The following is a 24,766-nucleotide window of genomic DNA, read 5'->3' on the forward strand; positions in this document are numbered from 1 at the left end:
GTTAAGTACGAATTAGAACTACTTCCAAATAGCATTTGTAGCAAGGTATACTAAAAACTGTAACACAGGGGCTGCGCGTGGAGCAGCGCCCATCCCATATGGGTGCTGGTTCGAGTTTCTTACTAGGCTTTTTACGTGGCATAACATGTCTTCCCAGGTGGCTGCACTACATGAAAGGGCACCCCAGCAAAGAGCAGCCTGAAGGATGTGATGACTCCTCCACTCCTGGCCTAGGACAGGACCCCAGGCTGTTCACCCGGCTCATTCTACCCTCCACCCCAAACCTCTGAATCAGCACCACTGAATTCTGTTGGATAACCTTCATTGTCACCCCACCCCCAAGACACTAGCAAAGTCTCTCTGCGGTCCCAGCGATCAACACAGCCTCCCACACCTGTACTATGAACATCAGGAGGATGTTTGATGGCCAGGACCAGAGCAGGTGCTGCCTAGGCACACTGTGTTGGGACAGCCGTCCATATGCAGCTTTTGTCCCCACCCTTGAAGCACCCTTTTGGAACTGGGAGTACTTTACTACAAGTTCTACTGCAACACCACCAACCAGTGGCTATGAACAAGCAGACAGTTCCTTCTCAGGGAGACAGCCACACTCCCTCTCCGGTCCATTTCCTACCTCAGGTAACAGTGCTCTTCTTCTACCTCTGTGCTAGACTTTGGGGACCTAAAATGCCTCACCAGCACCTCAGTGTTCCAGCCGCATGAATACCACTGGCAATCCCAACCCAGACAACCTACTGCCAGCTCTGAGGAACTACGGGGAGCATAAGCCCCAAAGACACTCTAGCCACAATGTGTGTTTAAAAAACCATCGCCTGCTGGAATTTACAGTGTATACTCAGCCTCACAACTAGGTCAGGAGGCAGCCACCAGAAGCCTACCTGGCTGCCAAGTGGCTGGTTTACCAAGTCCAGGCATGACTTTCGAGCTAAGACGCCAGACTTCAGCACCACCGAAGTACACATGCATTGCACAGGACAGTCACAGTAAGCAAACTTACCAGGCAGACTTGTGAAACTACAATGAAACCAGGACCATGAAATCACCACTACAAAAACCAGACCCCTTCCCTGCTCTGGGCATAGGCATCATGAGGATGTTGGGTTTGTGGGCACACAATGTCACCCAGAGGGTTACACTGAACATCTGCTTACATCAGTCTACCTGGCCCAACGAGCCACTTCACAATGCTCTTGTTCTTGCTCTATTACTAGATCATTTCAGCTCTGCTCTCTGCACTAAAAGGCACAAAGCCCTCTGTCCTTGACAAAGACTAAATGATAAAGCCATCTGGCTGATCTCCAATCAGGCTTCCCAGTCAGGGAGCTTTTATTTTTTTCAAATGACCTCAATTCTTACTCGATGGCGTTAAGACAGTGAAGAAGCGGTCTCACTTCCAGATCCTAGAGAGCATGCCACTTCAGCGGGCACTTACTGAGCCCGCACCACGCATGTCAGAGCAGTAATGACACCAGTCTCATTTCCAAGTTCTGGAGGACACATCTATTCAATGGTGACCACTTACTGAGCTAGCCTAGAGGTTCTGTATCTTCCACAAGGAAACAAAACAAAATTCCTGTCTCCTAGAGTTAAGATATGTGTATGGATTTCATGTAACTCCAAAATACTGACTACATTCACAACCACTCAAGTGCTCAAAGACACGAGGACACAAGGGTAATAAACTTCTTTGGAGGCCGGCGCGGCGGCTCACTAGGCTAATCCTCCACCTAGCGGCGCCGGCACACAGGGTTCTAGTCCCGGTCGGGGCGCCGGATTCTGTCCCGGTTGCCCCTCTTCCAGGCCAGCTCTCTGCTGTGGCCCAGGAGTGCAGTGGAGGATGGCCCAAGTGCTTGGGCCCTGCACCCCATGGGAGACCGGGATAAGTACCTGGCTCCTGCCATCGGATCAGCGCGGTGCGCCGGCCGCGGCGCGCCAGCCACGGCGGCCATTGGAGGGTGAACCAACGGCAAAGGAAGACCTTTCTCTCTGTCTGTCTCTCTCACTGTCCAGTCTGCCTGTCAAAAATAAATAAAACAACAACAACAACAAAAAAAACACTTCTTTGGAATAGGGTCATTAACATTATTTGTAAAGCATTCAACTAGATACACAAAAAGAAAAGGCACATTTGATAATGAAGTAGAAAAATAGTATGAATTTTTAAATGGCGAGGGGCAAGTGTTGTGGTGCAGCAGGTTAAGCCACCACCTGCGATGCCGGCATCTGATATGGGGCCAGTTTGAGTGCCAGCTGCTCCACTTCCGATCCAGCTCCTTGCTAATGTGCCTAGGAAAGCAGGTGACGACCCCAGTATCTGGGCCCTTGCCATCCCACGTAGGAGATCCGGATGGAGTTCCAGGCTCCTGACTTCAGCCTGGCCCAGTCCAGTCCCAGCCACTGCAACCAACTGGGGAGTGAACCAGCACATGGAAGATCTTTTTCTTTCTCTCCCTCTATCTTTCCAAGAAATAAATCTTTAAAAAAAAAGAAAGAAAGAAAGAAAGAAAAGTGACTTCTGCTACTTACTAACTTCCAACAATGGGCAATTTAATCTAGCATCTTTGAGCCTCATGACAGACATATTCACAGAACCAATGTAATACCAGAAGTCAAAAAGATACGAAGACCAAAGTTTCACACACACAATGACTGACATCTCAATGGGAGAACTCATAGCTGAAGACAAAACTGGAGTGGATCCAGGTAATATGCATCACATTTTGAGACAGCTGGAAAACATGAACACGGGCTGGATGCTGGGCAGCTCTGTCAGTGCTGATTTTCTTAGGTGTGGCGATCTGGGTGTGGCAGGGTGCAGAATACCTGTTCTAGAAAGGCACGTACTGAAACACTGAAAGGTAAAGAAAGCATCATGATGTCTAAAACTAACTGGCACAGGAGAGTGTTCAGGCTATAGAAATGCAGCAGGTATGCTACAATGTTAATTGGCCAACTGAATGGACAAGACACTGGGATCTGCTGCAAGGCTGTCTTGTTATTTTTTTAAACCCGTCTGTGAGTTTGAAAATTGCAAAGTAAGTTATCCGAGAGAATCCCACACTCAGAAAGAAAAAAACAACATTTGGAGGGCCAGTGACGTGGTGTAAGCAAGTAAGTCACCGCCTACAATACTGAGATTCTCATACTGGGCACCAGCTCATGTCCTGGCTGCTCTACTTCCTATCCAGCTCCCTGCTAATGGCCAGGGATAAGCAGGGGAGATGGCCTAAGTTTTAGACCTCTGCCACCCACATGGGAGACCTGGATGAAGCTCCTGGCTTCGGCCTGGCTCAGCCCTGGCCATTGCAGCCATCTGAGGAGTGAACCAGCAGGTGGAAGATCTCTCTCTCTCCCTCTCTCTAACTCTTTCAAATAAATACATCTCTTTAAAAAAAAAAAACAAAAACAAAAACAAAAAAAAACTTTGGAATATATTGTCAGAAGAGCACCCCTTAAAGTTGAACAAAAAATATGAAGTCATAAGTAGTTAAAATTATAAGCAAAGAGCATATCAATACTTAAGGATAACCTGAAATGTTGTATTTGAATTGTTCAAATATATGGTTTCCACTGAATAAAAATATTGTCTGGGTCAGCACTGTGGTGTAGCAGGTGAAGCCGCCACCTGCAGTGCCAACATCCCATACGGGCACCAGTTCAAGTCCCGGCTGTTCCACTTCTGATCCACCTCGCTGCTGTGGCCTGGAAAAGTAGAAGATGGCCCAAATCCTTGGGCCCCTGAACCAGCATGGGAGACCTGGAAGAAGTTCCTGTTTCCTGGCTTCAGATTGGCACGGCTCCAGCCAATACAGCTGATTGGGGAGTGAATCAGTGGGTGGAAGATCTCTTTTTTTTTTTTCTTTAAAGATTTTATTTATTTATTTGACAGGCAGAGTTACAGACAGTGAGAGAGAGACAGACAGAAAGGTCTTCCTTTTTCCATTGGTTCACCTCCCAAATGGCCACAACAGCCAGAGCTGCGCCGATCCGAAGCCAGGAGCCAGGTGCTTTCTCCCGGTCTCCCATGAGGGTGCAGGGCCCAAGCACTAGAGCCATCCCTCCACTGCTTTCTCAGGCCACAGCAGAGAGCTGGCCTGGAAGAGGAGCAACCGGGACTAGAACCAGTGCCCATATGGGATGCTGGTGCTGCAATTGGAGCATTAACCTACTGTACCACCACCCGCCCGCCCAACTCTGACTTTCAAATAAATCAATCAATCTTGGGGCCAGCACTGTGGCGCAGCATGTTAAAGCCCTGGCCTGAAGCACCGGCATCCCATATGGGCATCGGTTCTAGTCCCAACTGTTCATCTTCCGATCCAGCTCTCTGCTATGGCCTGGGATAGCAGAAGATGGCCCAAGTTCTTGGGCCCCTGCACCCGTGGGGGAGAGCCGGAAGAAGCTCCTGGCTTCAGACGGCACAGCTCTGGCCACTGTGGCCATCTGGGGAGTGAACCAGTGGATGGAAGCCCCCCCTGCCCCCCTCTCTGTGTCTCCACCTCTCTCTGTAACTCTTTCAAATAGATAAAATAAATCTTTAAAAAAAAAAAAAAAGTCCATGGGAATGAATGAACTCACCCAAGGAAACCAGTGTTGCCTCACAACAATACTTTGGAAAAAATAAATGAATGAATGAATGAATGAATAAATAAATCTTTAAAAATAAGACCTTGTTCCCAACTGAAAGCTTCAAATATTTCTATTCTAAAGCTCAGGAAAAGCTATGAAACTACTGAGATGCTCAAAGAATCTAATGTTCAAACCATACTTTATTTTTTCAAAACCTTTTTAAAAAATCTTCTACTGCCGGCGCCGCAGCTCACTAGGCTAATCCTCCGCCTGTGGCGCCAGCACCCCGGGTTCTGGTCCCGGTTGCTCCTCTTCCAGTCCAGCTCTCTGCTGTGGCCTGGGAGGGCAGTGGAGGATGGCCGAGTGCTTGGGCCCTGCACCCACATGGGAGACCAGGAGGGAGTGCCTGGCTCCTGGTTTGAATCGGCGCAGTGCCGGCCTTAGCGGTCATTTGGGGGGTGAACCAACAGAAGGAAGACCTTTCTCTCTGTCTCTCTCACTGTCTAACTCTGCCTGTCAAAAAAAGAAAAATCTGCTACTAAAAATGTAACTGAAACAAACAATATCCCACCACCACAAGGAAATAACCAACGAGTGCGTCCTGGGCTGAGCTGGGGAGGGCGGCAGCTCACCAATGTGAACAGTCGTGCAGGCTGTCGTGCAGGGCTTTGCGAAGCACCGAGTCCTTGTCATAGATGCCCCAGGTAGCCTGGAGGACTGAGTCCAGCAAGCAGTCTCCTGCAGTGCGGTTCCAAAGTGCATACAGCCGGCTGTCCAAACGCGTGGCCAGTTCCAGAGACCAGTTTATAATTGGAGATTCTTCTTCTAACTCTGTATGAGGAATTTAAATAGCATGTATTTGCATACCAGTGTTCAGTAAGGAATATTCAGTAGCAGGAAAGAAACTATTTTCTAGGTGTAAAAACGCTCACATATAACTGAAACACCTAAATAAATCTGATCAACTGAAATATAGACTTTTCAGCAACTGAAACATCTTGTGGCTCTGGAATAGTTTACCCAATCTTCAAATTCTTAGATTATTTTCTAAAATGTTAAATACAGAAATGCACTCCCTCTAGAATAAGCAGAAAACCAAGCTTTTAGTTTCATACCTTTATTTGCACACAAGCACAGCTAAGAGCTACGAATGAGCATTTCCGACAGTATACTACGACGCTGCTCTTAAGGTCTTTATATGTTTAATTTAAAGTAAGAACAGAGTTGACCACACACTAACTGCTCTGTGAACTTTACAAAACACAGCAGAAGCTTCAGTGATAAACGGGGACTCACACTCCCTGATTTCCATGCTTACCTTTTTGAACATCTCTGTCAAGCACCTCATCAAATAGTTTTTCTTGGACTGTTGGGGGCAAGTCTTCAATATCTACAAAGAAACAGCAGACTTAAGAGAGCTTATGTTTGTAATTTAATAACTTGATGGCAGCATCTCTTAACAACTTCCTTTAAAATAACTCCCTTCCCACTAAAGGTTCTCAGGCAACTTTTTTTAAAAAGCACCTATGTAATGTGTGCAGGTTTACAAAATGGAAAGCAGTTCTTTTTATATTGCACTGTCAAGAAAACTTTATTTCAAAATAATATAAAGAGTAGCATCTGGACCCACTCTTACATACAAATTTTTATTTATTCTTATCTCACACTAGAAAGCTTTGTTCATATCTGCTATCTTTAGAATCTTCTTATAAAAACTAGTGAACCATGTATTCCAGCACAGAGTCTTTCTGTCACCTTCCTCAAATTCTTTAAGCTCTATTCCGGTCACTAATAAAGTAGCCTGGGCTAAGACACATTGCCCACGGTTCAAAATAAAAGTCATGGGGCTGGCACTGTGGCGTAGCAAAGGCACCATCTGTAGATGCCAGCATGCCATATGGGGGCCAGTTCAGGTCCTGGCTGCTCCACTTCCAATCCAGCTCTCTATTATGGAAAGCAGTAGAGGATGGCCCAAGTTCTTGGGCCTCTGCACCCATGTGGGAGACCCAGTGGAAGCTCCTGGTTCCTGGCTTGGATCGGCACAGCTCCAGGCATTGTGGCCAATTGGGGAGTGAACCAGCGGATAGAATACCTCTCTCTCTGCCTCTCCGTCTCTCTCTGTGTGACTCTAACTTTCAAATAAATAAATAAATCTTTAAACCTAAATAAATAAAAATAAAAGTCTTATCACTTGGGGTAAACTTAAAGAAAACATTTCAAATGAAGTTTGCTCAGATCTTAGAAGGATGAGTTAGTATCACCTATAATGTGTAAAAGCCTCTATTTATACCTCAGTGTAAAGTTCAACACAGTTAGATCACAGAAGGAAGCTTTACTTTAGAAACGTGGTGTTTGGTGTATTTACTGAACGCCAACTGAGAAAAGGCATCCTGGAGGACATTTTCAGCTGCACGTAACTGAAATACGTAAGTTGCTTCACAAATATACTAGAAATAAATATGAAGGCAAAAGAAATGACACATTCAAAAGAATGCATATTACTTTTACTTCAAACAACGTGACTCTACCCATCAAAAATTCATGTTCTGTCCCAGGTAGCCAACAGCTATCTAATTTCAAAATAATAAGGTAGAGGGCTGTTGCTGTGGCTTAATGGGTAAGGCCAGCGCCTTCAGTGCTGGCTACCATATGGATGCTGGTTCGAGTCCCGACTGATCCACTTCTGATCTCTGCTATACGTAGCTCTCTGCTATGGCCTGGGAAAGCAGCAGAAGATGGCCCAAGTCCTTGAGCCCCTGCACCCATGTGGGAGACCCAGAAGAAGCTCCTGGCTTCGGATCAGAGCAGCTCCAGCCGTTACGGCCAATTGGGGAGTGAACCAGCAGATGGAAGACCTCTTTCTCTCTCTCTCTCTCTCTGCCTCTCCTTCTCTATGTAACTCAAGTAAATAAATAAATCTTTTTAAAAAATTAAGTAGGAAAAGAGAGAGAACATAAAAAATAAGAGTCCTTTAAAAAATGTTATTCTAAAATAAAGCCATAAGGAAAATAAATGGGTAAAAGAGTTTCAGAGAAAAAAAAAAAGAGTTTCAGAGGTGGGCATTTGGTCTAGCAATTAAGACACCCAAGTCCCCTATCAGGGTCTGATTCCCAGCTCCAGCTAATTCCAGCTTCTTGCCAAGGCTGACCTGGGAAGCAGCAGGTCATCAATGATTCAAGTAGTGGGAGACTTGGATTGGACTCTCAGCTCCCATGCATGTGGGCAGCCAGCCAACAGATGGGAACTAACTCTGGGTCTACTTCTCTTTCTACCTCTCTTTCTACCTGTTAAACAACTAGAAAATGTTTAAAACACAAAAATACAAGGCAATCGGTTACTCTCAGTCACTGCCTTATTCCTAGAGAGCTAAGCACTTGCCTGTAATATCCTTTGTACTGGCTGGTCACTTACAGGATAAAGTCGAGTCCGTGGGCCCCTACACCTGCACGGGAGACCCAGCAGAAGTCCCCAGCTCCCACCTTCAGACAGGAGCAGCTCTGGCCACTGAGGCCATCTGGGGAGTGAACCAGCAGATGGAAGACCTCCACCTCTCTCTCTCTGCCTCTGCCTCTCTGTAACTCTGCCTTTCAAATAAACAAATAAAGCTTAAAACACACACACACACACACACACACATTATCCACCCACACATAAAAATTTAACTGTAATGAAACAGAAATTTATTTTCACATAAAATTTGGGGGTTACCTGCTGGCAATGTGAATGTCACAAGGTCAGTTAGGAAATAGCAAGCAAAATCTCCCTTTCTCTGATGAAGAGAGGCAGCGATTTCTCTCCGGATTTGCTCGGTAAGTTCAGGACACACCATTGCTGGAATACACTTTGCTGCTTGTTGAGACACCTTAAACGCAAAAGAAACATTCCTCTACGTCTCATTTATCATAAATGGAATCAGAAAACAACAGTATTTAAAATAAATGAGCCAAATTTCCCAGGATCACACGGCTGCTATTTTTAAATCTCAAAATGTATTGAGTATGAGTCCTGACCAGTGGAAGCATGCATCAGAACTTTTCAGGAAAACACCCTAAAAAATGTTTCACCTTCTGACTCAGCAATTCTACTTAAGAATTTATTACAAGAAAATTCTAAAAGATGCAAATAAAAATGTATATAAATGGGGCATATTCATAGAAAGTATATCACAAGAGGAGGAAAGAGGACAGAAAACTTAAATAAGCTAAACATCATGTATCCAATAACATTCTTAAAAAACTGGGAATTTCACTCTGGCGTAGTGAGTAAGACCACTGCCTGTGGCGCTGGTATTCCATATGGGTACCAGTTTGCAACCCGCTGCTCCACTTTCAATCTAGCTTCCTGCTAATGTGCCTGGAAAAGCAGCAAAAAATGGCCCAAGTCCTTGGGCCCCTGCACCCAAGTGGCAGACCTGGAAGAAGCTCCTGGCTCCTGGCTTCAGCATGGCTCAGCCCCAACCACTGCAGCCACTGGGGGAGTGAATCAGCAGATGGAAGATTGTCTGTCTCTCCCTCTGTCCCTCTACCCTTCAAATAAATAAATAAATCTTTTTAAAAACAAAACAAAACCAAAAACTTGGGAATTTCAGCTGAGAAAATGGCAAACACTGTCCTCCCACAAGTCTCCATGCCTTCCCTGACCTGAAATAAAGCAAGCCCGACATTTCAATCTGCCCCACCCCGACTTCTTATCACCACTCGGAATCTGTGATAAGCACTTGGCTTCTCCAGGTTCAGACTCAGATGGCCAGCCCTGGAAGTCCAGCCTGGCGGGGAGATGCTGAGCACTGCGGCTGTGAGCTCCACAAGCAAGCACAGCCACAGCCAGCTACAACCTGCTCCCCCTTGTCAGAGCTGTGAACAAATGACACACAGACTCCCCTTGTGTTTCAGCTGCACTCCACTTGTGGAGCTCAAGAAATCTACAGGAAATTCTGAAATCAGGGTGAGTATCAGAGAATGAGGAAAAGACTGGTGCAAACCCTGCGTGAGCCAGCCTGCTCTGTTCACTGCTGTCACCAACCTCGATGACGTTCCCAAGAGCAGCCTTCCAGTATCGAGTGGGACATGGAGCAGAACTTCCCAGTAAGCCACCCAAAGAAGTTTTACAACTTAACTGCAATAATTTCAAGTAAACAGTGTTTCCAAATCCCAGAATAAGCAAGGTAGCCACCTGACTCCCTATTTTCAAAACGCCTACATGAAAATCCAGTTCTACTAGACTTTATTTAGCCAGCATTCCAGTATATTCTCACTACATCTTAATTCCATGCACCCAAACTTAAAGCAATACTCAAAACATGGAAAACCAAACATTAAATATTTTCAGAATATTTACTATTTCTCAAGTAACATTAAATGATATTGAAAGAAATTCAAAAACAGCTTCTTCCAATCTGCTAGCCCTCAAGCCCTTTTCTAAAACCCTGAGAGGGCACTGTAAGTATTCCAAGAGAAATGTGGCCTCTGAGCACTGCCCTTCGGTCACCATCTTCAAGTACAATGTTGTCTCTGAAGCCTGCCTCGCACCTTCAACCTCAAGATTCTCAACCATCTCCATAAGGCAGCAGTTCTGTGAACTCAGGAAAAGTATATGAACTTGTTTTAATTCTATTTAAATCCTTCATTTTCATGAATGCCTTGTCTATATTAAAATATATCTTCTTATACATCACAAATTTGATTTAGTATTTTGATAACTATTTTAATGCAACTACTTCCTTTGCAATCTGTTTTTATTTTATGCAAATAAAAACAGTATTTTGAGGAGTCTGTTGGTTCCACTGAACTTTAAAAGGGTCCATGCCATATAACCCAGTGAAAACCCTTGTCTAGACACATACCCACAAATGCAGTGTGCTCCGGTTCCCATTCCAAAGCTTGTCTCTGTTCTCTCCACAGACTTGTCCCCTCTGATCAGACCGACGGCCTCCCCACTTCAGTCTCTCTAAATCTCATTAGCAATTTAGTTCTTTACCTAGAACAACCCCGCCCACCTCTCCTACACTAGAGCAGGGCTGGCTTACGTGTCCCACATAACACGGCCAAAGTGATGGCACACCGCCTTCTAACTTGCTCAGGTCACTTCCCACATGCTCTCCCTTCTGCCATACTTGCTCTGGTGAAACCAGCTTCCACACCATGAGCAGACCTGCGGAGAAGCCCACACAACACGGCCCCGAATGATCCAGCCACGAACCGCACGAGTAAGTTTGGGGACAGATCCTCTAGTCCCAGCAGAGCCTTTTTCAGTGACTACAAACCTGGCTGACAGCCTGACTACAACCATGTCAGTCAGCACTCCTGGACCGCAGCCCCTCACAGCAGCACGGGGAACACTGCTGGGTTTCCAGGCAATGTGTGACACAGCACACTCACATACCACCCCACTGTCTGTCCTCAGACTGCACTGACAAGTCTGGTGACAGATGCCCACTCGAAGCCTTGGCATAGTCCTCTACCAGCCTGAGGGGAACCTATGAATCCTCCAAAACCTTCAGCCCTGCTTCACAGCTGCCACCTTCTTACCATGACGCCTGTCACCATCAGCAACTACAGCTCCACAGAGTCTGCTGCAATTCACAGCATGACTGGACATCACGACACACAGACCTTACACACGACAGTGACCCCGCTACTTTTCTAGCCCATGTTCCAGAACTCTGAGCCCTCTAACCACACAGTTCTCCCCCATACTCAGGGCGCCTGCCCTTTGTTCCTATCAGGACCCCTCCACTGAGCCTATCAGGCCGTTCCTCAACCCCAGCCCCAGCTTCACTGGAACCTTCCAAACTGAACACAATTGCTAAATACTTCCATTATGTACTCACCCAACCTTCATAGTTTTAAACCCCCACATAGTGCACTATACACAATGATTCCCAAATACTGACAAATTTGAACAAAGATGCATTTATACAGAGACTTGTACTGACAAAATGTGAATCCAGTTTATCTGCCTCTCTGCACATTTATCGTTTCTCTTATCATCATCAAAAAAAAAAAAAAAAAAAAAAAGACTTGGGATTAACAGAGTTGCATCCTTGAATAATCTGCAATCTACTAGCTATCTAAGCCCAAAACCTCAGAATTAACTTGTCTCCTATCTCACCATTATTACTCATATCCAATCTTTCCACTTCTTAGAACTGCCTACATCTCCACGCTCTCTCTCAAACCAGCCCTGTTTTGTTATTTCCATGACCACGACCCTGCTGGCAGAGTTCGCACCAGCACCACGGCAGCACCCTCCTCACCAGGGCTGCCCCCGCCAACGTACCCCAGCCAGTCAATCTGCTCGTCTTTCCTTTGCCTGCACCTAACACCTGTCGGTGCTCTTGAAATAATTTTCCAAGTCTCTCAGTTCCAATCACATCCCATGCACACTCGGCCACTCCCCAGTCCCTAAATTCATCCCAAAGGCCATGAACGCTGGCATCTGCACGGTTTCCTCAGCTCCCTTCTCTCCTCCACCTACACCTCACAGTAGGTACTACTCTTTTCAGAGCATAACCCAATGCTACCTGTTTTCAGTGAGAAGACACCTCGAAACTTCTCCTAAGCACATGCACAGCACTGGCAGCCCATCGGGTGCGAGTCGCACAGAATCACCCAGTCATTTTTCTAGTTTCCAAGAGACTCCTGGAAGAAGAGCCAGGGTCTCCACAAGTCTCTCCCTTCTCGGCACAATGCCTGGCAGAGAGCAGGTACTCAACAAAGTTTCTGTTACCTGAATGACTTAACCCAGGTTTTTTTTTTTTTTTTTTCAATCAAATATGACAACTCAATATGTACCACACTGATTTGTTTAAAAAGCAAATACCCTTAAGAATTAAGGATTAAAGAGGGGGGTGAAAGAATTGAAAACATGGAGCCAGCACTGTGGCTTCAGCAGGTTAAGTTTCTGCCTGCTGGGCCAGCATCCCTTATGAGCACCAGTTCAAGTCCCAGCTGCTCAACTTCTGATCCAGCTCTCTGCTGATGGCCTGGAGGGCAGTGGATGATGGCCCAAGTGCTTGGGCTACCAAACCCACGTGGCAGACCCAAAAGAGGCTTCTGGCTCCTGCCATCAGATCAGCCCAGCTCCAGGCACTGTGGTCATCTGGGCAGTGAACTAGCAGATGGATGATCTCTCCCTCTCTCTCTCTCTCTCCCTCTGTTTTTAACTCTGCCTTTCAAATAAATAAATAAATCTTAAAAAAAAAAATTCACTATGGGGTGAAACATCAAATAGTTTTTTATCACATCAAAAATGAAAATTAAAGAATATTCTTCCTTAATATGAAAGAACGTTTAACCAAAACATCGTACTCACCTCTGTGAGCAATATTGCTAGCATATCCTGCCTCTGAAAGCGTATAGCCAAGTGCACAAGGGTATAGCCAACATCGAAGGCAGAAGGCCGGTTCAGCAAGCGTACTTCATCTGCAGTGAGCTGGCGCGCAATGTCGCCTCCTGACGACTTGTATGCTTCTATGGCAGCTAAATCACCTTCAACGACCCCTAAAACAAGCATCAAGATAGAGAGCATTTAATTCTATTTTTCATCAAAAAGCACAAACCCACAGCATTCACTATAAACATTTATCTGGGCTTCCCAGACCCTGGAACATCACTTAAATGCCCAAAACAATGTAAGAAAACTAGTTTATTCCCTTCACTTTTCTAAACTAAACTGACAAGGTTGGGTACTTACCTCACCATCAGTGCTGGCCTCAGCTTCTGTGGGGCTTAGAGAACTATCAAAGTCTGTTCACTGCATGGAAGAGCTGTAACCTAGCACGACCAAGCAAAGGCACGGGGCCTACAACCCCTGACTCTAAAAACAGAGCAGACGGGGTGTGCTTCCAGCTGGTGCTGGTCTGCATCTCCCTTTATGCTGCATTCTTCAGGCAGATGCTGGGCTTTTCCCATTCTCTACAGCTCTGGAACCATTTTCACTATAAGTAAAATCTGGTGATATTCTGATTTCAGAATCTCTTATAGTTAGTCAAGTCTTCCTAACATCCATTAAGAAATATTAATGAAGCAAAAGTTGAGCCAGATGATTTCCAGTAAGATACGCTAACATAAAACACTACAAGCTAGCGAGGAGCTAGCATAAAACAATCACAAAAATTCCCATTCTCATTGAATGAACTGTTCTTTATTTATATTTATTTATGGGAGGGGCAGAGACAGAGAGAGCAAGCGAGCGAGAGAGTGCTCTCATCCACTGATTCACTCCCAATGCCTAGAACAACAGAGGCTGTATCACCAGGAATTTAATCCAGGTCTCCTATATGGGTTCAGTTACTTAAACCATCACTACTGTCTCAACTCTGAGGGCCTGCATTAGCAGAAAGCTGGAAGTCAGGAGCAGGAGTCTGGTGTCAAAGCCAGGCATCCCAACAGACAACTATGCTAAAAACAACTGTCTCTATTTTATTAACTTTTTATTTTATTTTATTTTATTTTATTTTATTTTTTGACAGGCAGAGTTAGACAGAGAGAGAGAGAGAGATACAGAGAGAAAGGTCTTTTTTTTTCTGTTGGATCACTCCCCAAATGGCCACTACGGCCAGCGCTGCGCCAATCCGAAGCCAGGAGCCAGGTGCTTCCTCCTGGTCTCCCATATGGGTGCAGGGCCCAAGGACTTGGGCCATCCTCCACTGCTAACTTTAACACCAATTAACAGTAAAGGCAGCATTTCTATTTATTAAGCAGTATGGTACAATACAGACACTAAACAGTCTTGGCAAGAACAGCTTCCAACTTAGCACAGTGGTTTTTTTTTTTAAAAAGTAAGATCAGGAGCTGGTGTTGTGGCATAATGGGTTAAGTCACCACCTGCAATGCTGGCAATCCCATATGGGCACCAGTTCAAGTTCCAGCTGCTCCACTTCCGATCCACTTCCCTGCTAATATACCTGGAAAGGCTGTGGGAGATGGCCCAAGTGCTTGGGCCTCTGCACCCACATGGGAGACCTGGAAGAAGCTCCTGGCCACTGTGGCCATTTGGAGAGTGAACCAGCAGATGGAAGATATCTTCTTTCTCTGTTTCTCCCTCTCTCTCTGTAACTCTGCCTTTCAAATAAATAAAGTAAATCTTTTTTTATTAAAAAAAGTAAGATCACTGATTTTAAGTATTTCCTAAGATAAATCAGGAAAAATGTTTGTTGGATAAAATGCTCACACTAGTTAAAAATAATCTCAAGGTATTTTTAAAGCATCTTGAATTAGGAAATAAATTACTAAGAGATACTGCTTAGTATAACACATTGGCATAGGGACTGGGCGCCATGGCTCACTTGGTTAATCCTCCACCAGTGGTGCCGGCATCCCATATGGGCGCCAGGTACTATCCCGGCTGTTCCGCTTCCAGTCCAGCTCTTTGCTGTGGCCCAGGAGGGCAGTGGAGGATGGCCCAAGTGCTTGGGTCCCAGACCCTACATGGGAGACCAGGAGGAAGCACCTGGTTCCTGGCTTCAGATTGGCGCAGCGCTGGCCGTAGCGGCCATTTGGGGAGTGATCCAACGGAAGGAAGACCTTTCTCTCTGTCTCTCACTGTCCAACTCTGCCAAATAAATTTTTTAAAAAATTAAAAAAAAACCACATTGGCATAATGCAATAGGTTCCCCCTCCCCATTGGAAGTAACAAAGTTTAGAAATAGTAATTTGGGGGCTGGTACTGTGGTACACCAGGTAAAGCCACCATCTGCAATGCCAGCATCCCATATGGGCACCGGTTTCGAGACCTAGCTGCTCCACTTCCAATCCAGGTCTCTGCTATGGCCTGACAAAACAGTAGAAGATGGCCCAAGTCCTTGGGACCCACCACCCGCGTGGGAGACCTGGAAGAGGCTCTCGGCTCCTGGCTTCGGATTGGCTCAACTCCAGCCGTTGCAGTCAACTGGGGAGTGAACCAGTGGATGGAAGACCTCTCTCTCTCTCTCTCTCTCCTTCTCTCTCTGTGTAACTCTGACTTCCAAATAAATAATCTAAAAAAAAAAAAAGTAATTTATTTCCCACATGTATTTACTATTCATGACATAGCGTACTGTGCTAAGCAATATGAGAAACATACAAAAACATGTACTACTGTACTTAAAACAGTCCTTTTAAATTGTATCTGTGATCCATAAAAGGCCAACATGAGTTTCCATCTCTAGGCTGATTGATTCTGTCTGCAAATCTGGATCTTCTCCACAGAAAATGACCCCTGCCCCTGTATCGACACACGTTTTTCAGGTTAAAACTGATGATAATACAACAAGAACACCTTTTCAGAGGGATTTTTATTCTCACAGCCATCTGAGCTGATGTCCCTCACTGCACAAGCACGCGCGCACACACACACACACACACACACACCAATTCAGCTGTGAAGCCCACACCCACACCCCTTTATACGTGGCTCACAGAAACAGCGCCCTACAATGTCATCAGAGCTAAATGCAATGAGGTTGACATTAAGACAAGAGGAATCTCTCCCAAAGGGCAATTCTTGATAACAGGAAAGTGCTAACTTGAATTTAAAACAATTTATGGTTGCTGAGTTCTCTAAGTCTCATGGTCAAGGTCACAGAGAACTCTAAAACTCCTCAACTTGCTTAATGGACAGGTAGTAATGATCTAGTGGGGCTCACAACTTGTTGAAGAATCTAACACAGTTTGCTTTATTCAGGCCGTGGAGCCTGTCTACCTCATGCCCTGTGTCTGTAGCATTTCCACTTCTCTCTGTGGTCCTATCAAAATCTTACTACTTCCAGGTACCTGTAGCATCCATGCATCTTTTACAGTTTTCAGCATCAACCTAAAACACATGTATCTATTTATAACAGTTCCTTATATTACATAAGATCCGTTCCAAGCACTTGCAAAAGCAACCCAAGAATCGAATCAATGCTATCTGAAAAGACACACATATATACAATATATATGTTTGTGTATGTTTATAGTTATTTCCCAAAGACAAAGATGAAGCTAAATGTCAAATAACCTTTTCTTCTTGGCTCAAAGAATAAGCTCCTCTAAATCACAGACTACTATTTTTAGCTAACTCCCAGCCCAGATAAAGTCTAGAAAAACCTCATCTTAGAAACTTTAATAATTCACTTTCCTTCTAATGTATAAGAGATTTCTGTAACTAGAAGCTAATGAGGGGCCCGCACTGTGGCCTAGCGGGTGAAGCCACCACCTGCAGTGCCAGCATCTCATATGGGCACCAGGTCGAGTCCTGGCTGCTCCACCTCCGATCCAGCTCTCTGCTGTGGCTGGGAAAGCAGAAGACGGCCCACGTCCTTGGGCCCCTGCACCCACGTGGGAGACCCGGAAGGAGCTCTCAGGCTTCGGACTGGTGGCCGTCTGGGGAGTGAACCAGTGGATGGAAGACCTCTCTCTGTCTCTCTGTAACTTTGAATTTCAAGTAAATACAAATAAAGCTTAAAAAAAAAAAAAAAAAGCTTAGAGTTTCAGTGACTGGTGAATTTTCAGCAAGCAAGATTAGTCAATTTATTACAAAAAAAAAGTTTCACAAGGCTGTCACTAAGCTGTCCAACTTTTTGGTGTGTCTTCATTACAGATTGCTCAGGGAGCACCAGTGACAAAGTGAGACAGTGTATGGCACTTAAGGAGATGTGGTTTGCATTCATGGAGTTTTCTACTTGGGGCAGGGTGGAGGGGTAACACAGAGTATGCAAAAAAAAACTTAAAAAATCTCTGAGTTCTTCACATAACTTTTTTTATTTTTTATTTATTTTTCACATAGCATTTTGAACATTTTTTAACATCAAGGGATAAAAGGAAAGAAGGAAGAAGGTAGAAGAGTCTGGAAGACAAGGACAGCAAATAATGTGAGCACAAAAATCTCACTTCATGGAACAAAGGCCAGAAAAAAGACTGAAAAGTTCCAGAAGCAAAGAGATGACCTATCCGTGCTTTCTAGGGTGGCTAACCCCTCAGATATCTCCAAGAGTAATGAACTATCACCGCTGTCATTATCTGAACATTTAACAAAGACGCATACACATTCTGCCCTTTCTTCCTTCACTGTGATAGAGGGACAACTGAAGGCGCTCCAGGAAGACTACCTTCTGAAACTAGCCTGCTGTGTCAACAAGCATTCAAAACTCAGGGAACCCAGTTAGCTCAACACGAAGATCTCAAAGTAGATGAAAGCTAGTGTATTATTTATCACTAGCTACAAAGTTTTAAAAAGGGGTGGGGGGGCGGCAGCAGCAGCAGCTCATATTGTGCTCTAAGCTGGGCCAGGGGTAGCGTTTAGCCTATTTTGAAGCCACAAGTCAGTAAGTCACTGGGGACTTCACAGCTACTATGGAACTCCGTTGGTTAGAATATGGAGCTGGCTCATAGATGTTTAGAAAACAGACTTATTTTTTCCCCCATATATGGCACAATTTTCAAAGTTTTGCCTTATTTTCCTTTATGACATAAAATCATAATGGTAACTAACTTTGAAAAGAATGCCAAATGGTAAAAAAAAAGCCAGGACTTACCTGAGCCCACATGGGCCAGCTCAACACTACCCTGGAGTTCTATGGTAGCTGTGACATCACAGCATGCTTTATGCTGTGGGGTCAGGGTGGGCCTGGAGTCAGCTGGCACAATTTCAGGAACCCTTAAAGAGAAAAGTTAGTTTTAAGTGGTAATGTCCTTTACCCATGGTCAGTAGAAAGATGCAGATGTGGTTGGCTACAATGTCTAGGTAGTATTCCTGTACCGAGAGTTTAACTCATTCAACTGTTTTTGCATATTAAAAGGAAACTGTTAACATCCATGACTCTTACTTTGTATCCTAACATTTGGCTATAGCTTAATCACAAATCTGGCTTAGCTAAGCCACAGCAAACTCAATACTCAAACACGAACTGCTTTATAAATAAAATTACCTCATTATTTTAAGTGTGCCTTCAAGTAGGCACAAGCATAGGGACAATCCTAGAAATCATATCCACAGACCAAACATACCTTTGGCAAGTTTTTTGTTATATTTTACCAAAATTAAAATAAAATGTAGGAGTGGGCGTTTGGTGCAACGGAGAAGACACTGTTTGGAACATCTACAGGCCATATCCAAGTGCCTGGGTTCAGGCCCCAGCTCCACTTTCAGTTTCAGCTTCCTGCTAATGCACACCCTGGAGGGCAGATGATGGCTTAAGTACTTGTCCCTGTCACACACATGGGAGACCCAAATTCAGATTAGGGCTACAGGTTGACCCAGCCCAAGCTGCTGCAGGTATCTGAGGGGTGAACCAGCAGATTGAAGCTCTCTTTCTATATGCCCTCCAAATAAAAGAGGATACAAGGACATTATTTAGAAATATCAGAGGTGCTGCTTCAAAAAACATCACCTCTGTAGGATCTCTCCCCTTAAAAAAAAGTTTAAGCTGAATCTTATCATAGGGAAAACTACAAACTGAGAATCATGCTGCAAAATTGGACTCTCCAAAAATGTTAACGCCATGGAAGAGGTAAAATAACCAAAACCTCACTGTTCTATATTAGAAGCAACTGAAGAGATAAACCAACTAAACACAATGTGCTTTATAATCGTTGGAATGGGGTGGAGTAAACAGCTACTAGAAACTATTGGTGAAAATGAATAAATGGCCTTTGAGTGGTTCTAGTCCTGGCTGCGCTTCTTCCGATCCAGCTCTGCTGTGGCCTGGGAAAAAGATGGCCCAGACGTTTGGGTACCAGCACCCGTGCAGGAGACCCAGAGGAAGCTCCTGGCTCCTGGCTTCAGATCCGCACAGCTCTGGACATTTGGGAGAGTGAACCAGCAGATGAAGACCTTTCTCTCTGTCTCTCCCTTTCACTGTCTGTAACTCTTTCAAATAAGTAAATAAAAATCTAAAAAAAAAAAAAAAAGACATCGCATATGGGCAGCAGTTCAAGCCCCGCCTGCTCCACTTCCGATCCAGCTCTTTGCTAATGTGCCTGGGAAAGCAGAAGACGGCTCCAGTGTTTGGGCCCTGGTACCACGTGGGAGTAGAAGCCCCAGGCTTGGACCTGACCCAACACTGGCTGTTGTGGCCATTTGGGGAGTGAACCAGGGATGAAAGCTCTCTGTCTCTCCTTCTCTAACTCTGCCTTTCAAATAAATAAATCCTTTTTTTTTTTTTTTTTTTTTAAGATGTCATGATGTCTGCAGCTAACTCTCAAAGAGTTCAGGAGAAATACAGACACTAAGAGAGACACCAAATGTGACACAGCACTAATTGTAAAATCTAGGTCCAAGGGCATGTGGTGTCCCATGTATTGTGATTTTCATGCATGTCTGAAACTTCTCAAACAAAAGGCTGACTGGAGGTAGAAATAAGAGAAGCTACTCCATCTCTTTATAAGGCCTTTCTCTCTGCTGCTCTTTTCCCCCCAAACATGCACATGGTTACTTAAAACAAAACATCTAAAATTAAAGCTCTATTTTAGATTCAACAGCTCTCTAAACACATCCTTCTATATTTAAAAGACAGAAAGATCTGGATTTCGTAATTCAGTAAGCTCATTTAACACAGCACTTTTTTAACAATGAAAGTCTTAACTAAATCAATGACGCGAATTCAAATGTTACTACCTTATAATCAAGGATCACAGACGTACTCCCTTTCTCAGCGCGAGGAGGTACACTGCTCTCTCACAGCCTGAATGCTCAGTCACTTCTGCAAGTCAGGAACGCTGCCTCACACACACCACAGGCAACCAGAACACTGCCAGGCTGCACGTCGGCCAGCACCACCCAACGGCCTTAACAGACTCATTCCTGCGAGCTTTTTCTTTCCTTTCTTTTTCCTTTTTTTTCTTTTATTTGACAGAGTTAAAGACAGTGAGAGAGAGAGAGAGAAAGGTCTTCCTTCCATTGGATCACTCCCCAAATGGCCGCCTCAGCCAGCACCGTGCCGATCTGAAGCCAGGAGCCAGGTGCTTCTTCCTGGTCTCCCATGTGGATGCAGGGCCCAGCACTTGGGCCATCCTCCACTGCCCCCCTAGGCCACAGCAGAGAGCTGGACTGGAAGAGGGGCAACCGGGACTAAGAAGAACCCTGCACCGTAGGCAGAGGATTAACCTAGTGAGCCACAGCGGCGGCTCCGCTTTTTCTTTTTTAACCTCACATCAGGAAGTACTTTCAAATCCAAGACTACACTGTTCAGCATCAGTCAAAAGTGTAAAGGATAGAGGGAAAAGTGTGACTGTTCCCCACAGATTAGATTCTTTTCATTTTACTGAAAATTCTCACAATTCACTTAAAAATCATGACATAAAATGTTATTTTATATCTGAAGTTATGAAATCACAAGTTCTTAAAAACTTTAAAAAGACCTGAAGATAATACTCCTCTCAGGGTACTAAAACAATTCTATTACCTTGAATATTAACTACCTTGTACAGATGTCGACCTACAAGAATGTGTATGGGGCAGAAGGCAGCCACATGTCTACAGTTACACAGACCCCACATCAGAGGATCACATAAAGTTAACTAAGGACATGGAGGCACTGCTGGCTGTCTAGCTGCTTACTTTCCTTTTATGGATACAATGCCAAAGATTTGCTACAGGAGTCTGTGTATATTTCAGATTCTATTAAAAGATTTTAATAAAATATTTTAACTCAAGCCATATTTTTTATTCAAAAATTGCAACTCGTTATAAACGTCAATGACTATTAAGACTGAAGACCATTTTTTTCTGGCCCACGTCTTCCTTCATAGATAATCCATAAAGAAAGAGGGCAGAGTAAATCATAAGAGCATCTTTCCGTGGAACACTTATCTGGTACCAACATAAAACCAAAGTTTAAATGCAGCACTTAAAAATTAGCTTTGGGGACAGTGCTGTGGCACAGTAGATTAAATCTCTGCCTGTGGCATCAGCATCCCATAGGGGCGCTAGTTCAAGTCTCGGCTCCTCCACTTCAGATTCAGCTCCCTGCTAATGCCTTGAGAACACAGTGCTTGGGCCCCTGCACCCACATGGAAGACCTGGAAAGATGCTCCTGGCTCCAGATCAGCCCAGCTTCAACACTACACCCATTTGGGGAGTGAACAAGAGAATGAAGGACCTCTGTCTGTAACTCTGCCTCTCAAGTAAATAAATATCTCTTAAAAAAATCTAAAAATTAGCTGTAACTTAAATCTATCAGAACAATGAACAATCTCAATGGTTTACTCCCTAAGCTTCCGGAACATTTCTCTGAAAATGACAGAACCCAGACCAGGAACTGAGCTACTAACACAGAAAGATGGCTGCAGAGCTTTCCACGGGAAAGGAAAACCCTCAAGATGAGTAAGAGACTGTCCAAACAGCTACAGAAGATCAAGCTGAAAACAGACTAATACAAGCAAAGCAAAGCAAACAAATACTATAGAAACACCAACCAGAGAAATAAAAAAAAAAAGCAAGTCCAAATAATGTGGCTAACCTTGGAATGCTGCAAAATACTGTCAAGTGGCAGATCTTGTTGGGATACAGAGTGAGTTTCACACAGGCATATTTATTTTGTTAAGTTTAAAAAGGCAAGACTTTTTGAAAATATTAATATTCATATGAATCCAACATTATTCAGAAGTTCCAGTAACACTACTCCTTTCAATCACAACTAGCAGAAAGAAAAAAAAAATATAAATCTTTAACATGGCTGTCGCTCCCCCTCTTCATGGAGGAACGACACTAAACCCTGCCTAGGCTTCCTATCCGAGTCACGGCACCATTATGTCGCTCCCCGTCTTCGTGGAGGAACGACACAGGACCCTGCGCTGTTCTTTTGTCTGCTCGGCCCTCCCCGGGTTTGCTGCTGGTTCTTCCCGGGTTGCCTACCGACCCTTCCACCTCCGTGGAAGGGCGGTTCCCCCTGCCACATTCCCCACTTCCGCAGGGGAGCGGCACACCGCCGGCCGGCTCTCTCGGGGGCTGCACAGGTGTTCCTCAGGTGTTCCCCTTAGATGTTCCTGGCGCATGTTGTCTCTCTCCTCCTTTATAGTCCTCTTCCACCAATCCCAACTCTGCTACCCACACGCCGAGTACGCTGCTCTCCTCCAATCAGGAGCAGGTCCTACAGTTTATTGGTTGAACTAGAGGCAGCTGTGTAGAAGCTGTTTCCTCCTCTCCCAGCGCCATATTGTGGGAGAGCAGATGCATAGAATAAGTCTTAATTCCAGTAACTTAGTCTAGTCCGTGTTGCTCCCCACAATGGCTACCTCACAACTCCTGCAACAAAGAGTGAGAGATCTTCCATCTACTGGTTCACTCCCCAGAGGGCTGCAACAAGACCGGGCAAGGCTGAGCCGAGAGTCTGGAACTCCTTCGGGATTTCCCACACAGGCGCCAGATACTCAAGCACTTGAGCCATCCTCTACTGCCTTCCAAACCCACCAGCAAGGAGCCTGATTGGAAGCCAAGTAGCTGGACTCAAAGTGGCACTCAGATAAGTGATGAGAGCATTCCAAGTGGCAGCTTCACCAGCTGTGCCACACTTGCTCCAGATAAAATTTTTGAAATTGTCAAATTGAGATACCATTTGTTTTAAAAATTAACTAGTTAGTTAATTAACAAACAGCTGAGGATGCCCCAAGTGCTTGGGCCACTGCACCCACATGGGAGACCCTGGCTCCTGGCTTTGGAACAGTCCCACTCCGGCCATTGCGGCCATTTGAGGAGTGAATCAGCAGGTGCAATATCGATATCTCTCTCTCCCTCTCCCTCTCTAACTCTGCCCTTCAAACAAATAGATCAATCTTGGGGGAAGTAAAGGAAAAAAGGTTGTTCATATTAATTTCCTACTGCTGTTCCAACAAATTACTACAGATACGGCAACCTACAACAATGTGAACTTTTTCAAAATCAAGAGGTCAAAACTTCTACATGGGCCTTCACTAGACCGAAAGCGCTAGAAGCTCTAGGGGCGCCAGCTTTACCTTTTCCATTTTCTAGGCTGTCCACATTCATTAGCTCTGGCCCATCACCACTCATACCTCTGCTTCTCCATTGTCACAGCTCCTCCTGTGACCCTCACTCTGTCTCCCTTTTCCACTTACCAGGACCCTTGCAATCACACTGAACATCTGGATAATGCAAGAGAACCTCTCATCTCAAGGGCCTTAAATAACCATGCAGGCAAAATCACCTTTTCTATATAACACAGCATACTCACAGATCCTGGAATTGGAATGTAGATACAGGGTGGGAATGGACACCGTTCTACCTGCCAAACTATTTAAACAGTCAAGTAATTCTCTTACTTACACACACATACACACACACACACCCCAGGGGGATGCAGATGATGAACCTATAAAGAAATAAAAATGGCAAATTTGGATACTATCACTTAATAGTTTGCTTTTAAAGATAACTAATGTTGGGGCCAGTGCTGTGGCACAGCGGTTTAAAGCCCTGGCCTGAAACGCTGGGATCCCATATGGGCACCAGTTCTAGTCCCACCTGCTCCACTTCCGATTCAGCTCTCCGCTATGGCCTGGGAAAGCAGTGGAAGGTGGTCCAAGTGCTTGGGTCCCTGCACCCACGTAAGAGACCTGGAAGAAGCTCCTGGCTCCTAGCTTCAGATAAGTGCTGTTGTGGCCATCTGGGGAGTGAACCAGCAGATGGAAGACCTCTGTCTCTACCTCTCTGTAACTCTTTCAAATAAGTAAAATAAATTTTTAAAAATTTAAAAATAAAGATAACTAATGTTTTGTGCCTTCAGTCATCAGTAAAATACCTCTAAAGAAAATCAGTAATTTTGGGGCCAGCGTTGTAGCACAGGTTAGGTTGTAGCCTGCAACGCCAGCATCCCCGTGAGGTCACTTTTGTGTTCTTAATGATCCAGTCCTGATCCAGCTCCCTGGTAATGAGCCTGGGAGACAGCACAGGGTCCAAATGCTTGGGTCCCTGCACCCATATGAGACACCTAGATGAAACTGCTGGCTTCAGTGTGGCCCAGTGCCAGCCGTTGAGGCCATTTGGGAAGTAAACCAGAATATGTAGGATATATCTAGTTATCTATCTCTCCCTCCCTCTCTCCGTAACTCTGGCCTTCAGATAAATAAATATTTAAAATAAAAGACTACCACTAATTTTTAAAGGTAAGGAGTACTGAACCAGAAAACAGAAACCTCCTCTGTTTTTTTTTTTTCCTGCACAATCAGTTCTATGCCCTGAGTTTCCTCTGAAGTTAAAATGT

The 24,766-nt window shown here is 44.8% G+C and overlaps 1 protein-coding gene across 7 annotated transcripts in view; it reads right to left on the reverse strand.

The window, feature by feature from the left end:
- The window catches only part of ZRANB1 (zinc finger RANBP2-type containing 1), a 125,333-nt gene that overhangs the window by 7,445 nt on the left and 93,122 nt on the right, over window positions 1-24,766 (reverse strand). For 5 of the 7 annotated variants that reach the window (XM_070057090.1, XM_051833527.2, XM_051833526.2 and 2 more), the window contains 4 exons: window positions 12,904-13,091; window positions 8,299-8,452; window positions 5,909-5,980; window positions 5,223-5,421 (listed from right to left, as the gene is read on the reverse strand). In XM_070057090.1, coding sequence (XP_069913191.1) covers window positions 5,223-5,421; window positions 5,909-5,980; window positions 8,299-8,452; window positions 12,904-13,091 — 613 coding nt within the window. Of the gene's footprint in view, window positions 1-5,222; window positions 5,422-5,908; window positions 5,981-8,298; window positions 8,453-12,903; window positions 13,092-18,085; window positions 18,208-20,166; window positions 23,853-24,766 lie in introns of those variants that run through there. The other 2 variants (XM_051833529.2, XM_051833528.2) reach the window with 2 other exon arrangements.

This window comes from Oryctolagus cuniculus, chromosome 15, assembly GCF_964237555.1.
Source record: "Oryctolagus cuniculus chromosome 15, mOryCun1.1, whole genome shotgun sequence".
NCBI classification, from domain to species: domain Eukaryota; kingdom Metazoa; phylum Chordata; class Mammalia; order Lagomorpha; family Leporidae; genus Oryctolagus; species Oryctolagus cuniculus.